At 37.7% G+C, this 6,879-nt stretch overlaps 1 protein-coding gene across 1 annotated transcript; it reads left to right on the top strand.

Annotated features, from left to right (window-relative positions):
* The first annotated feature begins 1,618 nt into the window (after positions 1 to 1,618).
* Positions 1,619 to 6,274, top strand: LOC142352855 (uncharacterized). The gene is made up of 4 exons (XM_075405010.1): positions 1,619 to 1,729; positions 4,936 to 5,128; positions 5,580 to 5,657; positions 5,722 to 6,274. The coding sequence occupies exons 1-4, from the start codon at positions 1,619 to 1,621 to the stop codon at positions 6,111 to 6,113; spliced, it is 774 nt and encodes a 257-aa protein (XP_075261125.1). The 3' UTR covers positions 6,114 to 6,274.
* The last annotated feature ends 605 nt before the right edge of the window (positions 6,275 to 6,879 follow it).

Genomic DNA, 6,879 nt, shown 5'->3' with positions numbered 1-6,879 from the left:
GGTTATAAGAGAATACAATGAAGGTACAACTCTCATTAAAATGCGGACAACTCTAGTTTGTTCTGCTCTCTGAATCTACAAAATAACTCTGTGTGCTGTGTTGTGCGGTTTTCGTCCTCTGTTTTTCCATAGATTTCGCTCATTATGTAAGGTTAGGCCCTCCGTTTGGAGCATATTCTCTTCCATTTCCAGAGTAAAATTATTGGGATTGTGAAAAAAGTGATATTCCATTAAAACAGTCCTTAGAAGCCTGCAACATTATTAGCATTTCCTCGAGCTGTGTTTTGTCTTGGCCGCTCTTGGTCGCTACAATGAAAATCTCTTACCAAATTTTTGATCGTTGCGGTGTCTATTTCAATTGGTGGTTTTGCTTGTAGTTCAACTTTGTCATCATCTATTACTCTTCTTTGGTAGTCCATGGTGGTACTTAGGGAACAGAGCTCGTGGTTTTCTGGTATCGGCAGGGTGAACGCTTCCTCAAGTAGAGGGTTGAGCCCTACGGTCATAACCAGCCCAGTTTCGTTCTGACAGTTGTCTGTTGAGGGGCGCAGAACCAAGCCTCCTTTAGTTATCTCAGTTCTCCCGTCACAAAGAGGTGTATGATGCAACTTCGGCATCCGCTCAATGTACTGCTCTTTAGGGTGTTATCTGTAATTTCATTTATCCAGTATTTTGTGGTTGCTGACGAAATAAGAAATTTTGAATGCGCCAAATAGGTTGCAGTAGCCGTTGTTGGAAGTTCGATGATATCAAATTTACAGATCTGTAAAACAGCTGCATCGTGACTAAAAATAGACTGACCAGACAACCGGCTTGTTGGTTTCTAGTCATTGAGAAGGGTTGTTCACAGAGTTTTAGTCGTTTCGAACCTTGACAAGAGAGAATCTGTGCTTCGTCAAATTCAAAAAAGTTGGTAGCAGCTTCCGAGACGACAAGGAGTTCAAGCTCGGGTACAAGCACTGACGCTGTAGTTGAATGTGCAATAGGTTGCGGAAGGGGCACTCCTTTACAGACTTTGTGGATTAGGCTTTGGCTTGACATCGGGATTTCGATTTTTAAGAGGAGTCCATTGTCCCCAATAAAAACATTACGAAGTAACTCAAGTTCATAGTAGAGACTAACATGCTTGAGAGGTATTGACATCGTTTTGTGATGGAATCGAAGAGGTTTTAGGATTCGTTGCACTTTGTCTGGTCCAACAAGTCTTGATGGTATCCTTCCGTTCGACATCTCCTGGAAAGCCTCGCGAATTTTGTTATTGAATTGCTTGAGTTCATACTTAAAGGATTGCACTTCCGAATGAAACGTTATTGATCACGCTTTGCGTTTTGAGGAAAAAGGTGAACACTTCGCTCCTATTGTGGTCGCAGACCTGGGTCTGTTGTACTTGTTCCATATCGTGCTCAAGGTTGTTAATGACTTGCTCTACTCTTCCGAAGTTCCCAGCTGTATAATTCAGATAGTTCTCATTTCTTCCCGCTTTTTTAAATTTTCGTTGCCCAGGATGTGTATTGTGTCATCTACGTTGCTCGATAAATGATGCAGCTCGTAGTCCATGCGGTCCAAGTGACTTGCAATTCGTCCCATTTTTTCGTCTGAGTCCTGACAAAGATGAAAAATGGAGAGCATTTTGCAAGCTGTTTTTTCGACTCTGGGCTCCAAAACAGGTGACATGGCAGCTCTCGCTGCAAGCAACGTTATTGACCTTCCCTTCCTGTTCAAGAGCTCCGTAGAATTTGCAAAAATCTTCACATCTCGAATCAGCTGAGTCCTTTCTTCTTTGATCTCGGAAATGTCTTTTCGTAGCGATGTGATCAGGGTATTCTGACTGTTTTGCAGGATGCCGTTTGATTTTTGGTTATTGCAGTATCCCCACTGCGTCTCTCTCCGCATGTGAATTTCCGTCTCTTTGAGGATTTTCGAAAAATTTTTGAATGCGGCCTAGTCAATGTCCAAGGGTTTAAGAAAGGGCACTACAATTTCTATCAGTTCAATTGAATCAGCTAGAGCAATCGGAGTCTGTGGGACGAACACAATGTTTTCTCGAGTTGTCACTTCTTGTGCTAGAATCAACCGGATAACAAGAAAGAGATAGCACCACTTCATCCAAATATTGCCAACGTTAGAGTAAACTGCTCTTGTGGAGACAAGTTTTTTGATACTGAGGTTATAGTTCTGTTTAAAAAAACTGCGCAACTATTTTTTGGAACTAAGTTTTGTAATCAAATTGGTTCCGGTTCCCGATCTTTATGTTTTTTTTGTGCAAGACTCATTTGCTTTGTTCTAACATTCTTTTTTTGTTAATGGTCTGGAAACCTTAATTGAACTAAGAACAATTCAAGTGATTATCATATATAGTCTGGGTTCTGTTTCGACGAGTGTTGTTATGCTTAAGTACTATTTACAGTCCTAATCAAGACGTTTCGAACCTTTTGATCGCTTTTTTTGTGTGTTTAGCGCGAGGTTTGGAGGAAGAAATATTTATTAGTCCACAGGTTCTCTATGAAAGTGTTCACAGTACATTGATAAAAAAAAATTTGGTAACGTTTCACAGTTTTGAGCCGAGTCTGTTAGTAGGTTCGTCCTGTGCGCTATGAATAATGTTTTCATTCCATGGACAACCAAAGAAGAGTAATAGAACATGTCCAGGTTGAACTACAAGCAAAACCACCACTTGAAATAGACACCGCACCGATCAAAAATTTGGTAAGAGATTTTCATCGGAGCGACCAAGAGCGACAAAGACAAAACACAGCTGGAGGAAATGCTAATAATGTGGTAGGCTTCTTAGGACTGTTTTTATGGGTTATCACTTTTTTTCACAGTCCCAATATTTTTACTCTGGAAATGGAAGAGAATATGCTTCAAACGGAGGGCCTAACCTCACATAATGAGCGAAATCTATGGAAAAACAGAGGACGAAAACCGCACAACACAGCACACAGAGTTATTTTGTAGATTCAGAGAGCAGAACAAACTAGAGTCGTCCGCATTTTAATGAGAGTTGTACCTTCATTGTAATCTCTTATAACCTTGTTTACCTCACATAATTCATTTGCTTAATTGGCGCTAAAAATTTGTGATGAATTATAACTATTCAGGAGAATAGTTGAGTCCGAGGGAGAAGTGTAGAAATTGAAACTTAAGAGATACAGGAAAACGAAAGTTAATGTAATTTGAACTAACCTTTAAATTTTCTCGATTAACCGTTTAATCCGAAACCGAAATTAAACCAAAGTGAAATATAGATATTTGTACAGATCAAGATTAGAGTTTTAATTTGATTCTCTCAAACTAAATTGTTACCAAATTTAAAAGAAAGATATTATTCGGACCTGATAATCTTAGTAAACGAAACACCTTGAAAGTATACTAAAATTATTATTCAAAGATTTAGGAATGAACAAATGACCTGGAATGCATTTTTCGGACCTTACATAATACGTACGGATATACAAAACCCCTAGAAATCAGGTCACATTTAGGGCCTTTTATAAGGTATTTTCTCAAACGATTAGACTAAACTAAGCCCGCAGAACTCAATTATCTTCAGATCTGAAAAGATAAACTAGCATAAATACGGCTAATTTTTTAGCCTATTTCTTAACCCAATTTCTTGATTCTTACTTCACTTGCTTGTTATTAGTCTTTCCTTAGTTCGATTTTTCTAACTTCTTTGGATTATTCGACAGAGTCCATGTAGACTCACAGATCGAATAGAGAAATAGAAAATAGTTAGGACACCAGTTATAGAACAAAAATAGTTTGATTCTAGCTTTGATTTAGTTAGGAATTGGGTCTGTGGTAGCTTTGGAATCTTCAATTTATAAGTCTAGTAATTCCTTAAGCTAGAGTTTGTTTTCAATTCAAATCGTAACATAGCTACTTAGGAACATAGGTGGTTTTACAGAGATCAAAGACTATTAGGTTAAGTTAAGATCTCCCGGGACTTGGACATCAAGAGAGTGACTGCAGATTCCTTGAAAACGAGAGTTTCTAAGAGTATCAATCGCTGCGCTCCTTTGGAGACTGAATAAAGGAAGCCACTTTGAGGGTAGGGCTGCCTGCTCGTTGAAGACTTTGCGAGTAAGACTAACTCATGTAGTATGGATGGGCGAACCAAGTAGACACTCAACACGGTCTGCAGTAACCCTGAAGTACCTGATGGGCAATAGATCTTGCGTTTTTTTCAAGGGTTGATACTCGTCTGGTTGGGCTGTGGAGTGAACTACGACGAACTTCGCTTCATCTGCAATTTTTGTTGTCTTTAGGGTCACAGATTGATCTCTTAGTATAACTTAGTTGCATTGAGAACTTGGTATACTTCTCAATCATAGTACCATCTATTTTATAATTGTTTTTCTTTTTCCATACACTTATCTCATAGTTGAGGCTACAGAACTCTGAATCCAACTTTATCATTACTATTTGAAAAATAGTGCTGCCTCCAATCTGAATCTTAGGAGTAATAGAGGTAATAGAAGGGACTGGTATAACCCTCTCTGTTATATAGGATAATAGGCTTGCGAAGTTACAACTACTCTAGTTCTCTGTTTCTTTTTAAATATTCAAGCATCTACAAATTGTTGGGATTTGATTAGGGAATCTCCCCACCCCAGTTTTTCAAATTCTACATTCACCGCAAAGCGTCTGCATCTTTTAGCGTTGAATGCTCTCATCGCGGTAAATGTTTGTAAGATTAGCACTGAATTTAGCGGTGAATTTTTGTAAGATTTTCGATTTTCAGCGGTGAAAAGTTTTTTTTGCGCCGCATTGATTGCATTGAGTGCATTGAGCGCACATCTTACCTTTTTTACTCAAATTCACCGCAAATCTTTCATCTTTTAGCAATTTTTAGCGGTGACACCTCGACCCAGGAAGAATTGTATGTCAATTACTTTGACTTTATCTTACATCAGTCAGTTAATATTTCAGCAATTGAAACAGCATGACTACATCGTGTCCCTAGTGCCACCTCAGTCCTACTTCGACTTCCAGACCTCTCAGTTCTCTACCTATATCTATTTCCCCCCGGGTGACCCCTGGCACCAGAACTTCACATACGCTGGACGCAACGTCTATGCATACTGGCTGGCCAAGTATGGAACTACAAATGTTGATCAACCAGGTTAATTTTGCATAATCAACTAAACTTGAACAGTTTAACATCACTATTTGTGTTAATATACAATCATAATTACAATCATAGAGTTCATCATGAAAAAAAATTTTCCCTGTAATTATATCAATTTTGCGGCGGTTGGTTTTTATTAATTTGTTTTGCAAAAAAACACCAGAGATTTTAACCATTTTTGATAAATAAATCGTAATGAATCGAATGAAATCATTATGAATCAAGATAAGAATTTGTTATGAGGCATGATTTACTGGCGCGTATGGAAAGACATTGCGAATCTTGTTCTTTAAAGTGGACTCCTATGATTCGCTTCATTAGTCTTCATTTTATAAAGCTGCATACAACTAGGGTATGCAGTGATTTTAAAAAATTTTTATGTCGAAAGCAGAAGTTGTTTGGAATGTGGATGCATTTTGTGATGTCTATTTATTTATGTTTTAAGGTCACGATAAAAAATCAAAATCAGTGCCAACATTTGATTTTGTTGATGTGCAGTTCTACGAGGGTTACAGCCGATCAGGTTAGTGTGTGGTTTCACAAGCACACACATATATACAGAAGGACACTGTCTGTTTTTTGTTTAGGTTACGCTCTTGACGTTCAAAACATGACTTTTGCCGATTATTTTGTGAATGTTTATCTCCAAAATATTTCTCAAAATTCATGGGAAGTCAACTTTTCCGAGAACTCTTCTCTTCCTGATCAGATTATCAACTTATCAATTGCAGAAAAACTTGTGGTTGGTTTTGCAGTTACGAAACTGAACAAAAAAGTGACGTACATCTCTCCTGAACAAATTGCAGAAGCTTGGAATGTTCTAGAAAGTTCTGGAATGGCAACACCACGAGGTCTTATGTTCTGGAACATGAAACTTGAGCCTGATGATACGAATGATCCTTCCAATATGGCCAATGCATTTAATGAGATTTTGCACACGAGGGAAAATTCCGAAAAATTTCGACCAAATTGTGTGTAAACCGAATTCCGATTGAAAATGATCACTTGAACTACAAAATAGTGTCCAAATAACATACTATCATATACCATTTCAAAGCCTTTTCCTTAATCATTTTGTGAGGTTTCACAGTGTTTGCGATTTTACAACTTTTGTTAAGAAATTTCAGCTCTATATCTTGATTCTTTTTTCTGAATAGACCAGGTTTCTGCAAAATTTTGTCTGAAGGAAAGGTTGAAAAATTATTTTCGTATAATCTCAATGCATCACAAACCAGATCGTGCGTCACATTTTTTAATGATTGCCAGCTATTTTAACCAAGGGATTTTAAAATTTTAAATAAAAAACTGCAGACAAAGTTTTTCAATTAACGCCGACATTTGGTATGAATGGACTTCAATTACAGTTCTCCGCGGGATTGGTTTATAGAAATTGTTATATTAATTCCACGGCTTCCATATATGAAATCCTCGCACCCATAAAACGACAATAAGAAAAATAAAAATCAGGCATGAAACTTGCTAAAAGCTACATGTAAAGATGGCTGCAAAGTGCACCGACTAGGTTTTTTTTAATGTCCTAAGTAAATGTACTAATTTTATATTCCTTTGTTAGACATCTCTTTGTAATATCTCAGTTAATGGCAAAAATCTTAGTTCAGATCATGAACCAGTCATGGGGACAGATTTTGAAAATGAAGCCAGGCACCCAGTTTTCAAGGTTGCAGTTTAATCCTCATGACTGGCTTGAATTTGTCTGTGGGTGGTTGATTTCAATTCTCCCTCCC

Source organism: Convolutriloba macropyga, chromosome 14, assembly GCF_964194025.1.
Source record: "Convolutriloba macropyga chromosome 14, txConMacr16.3, whole genome shotgun sequence".
Taxonomy (NCBI): Eukaryota; Metazoa; Xenacoelomorpha; order Acoela; family Convolutidae; genus Convolutriloba; species Convolutriloba macropyga.
The sequence above is the reverse complement of the archived record's forward strand: the minus strand, read 5'-3'. Positions and strand labels throughout refer to the sequence as shown.

Bases quoted from the DNA above. Each gene is read 5' to 3' on its own strand.
- LOC142352855 (XM_075405010.1), top strand. From the start codon at position 1,619: ATGGAGAGCATTTTGCAAGCTGTTTTTTCGACTCTGGGCTCCAAAACA. The intron at 5,129-5,579 runs GTTAATTTTGCA...TTATGTTTTAAG, and splicing joins TACAAATGTTGATCAACCAG to GTCACGATAAAAAATCAAAA. The intron at 5,658-5,721 runs GTTAGTGTGTGG...TTTTTTGTTTAG, and splicing joins CGAGGGTTACAGCCGATCAG to GTTACGCTCTTGACGTTCAA.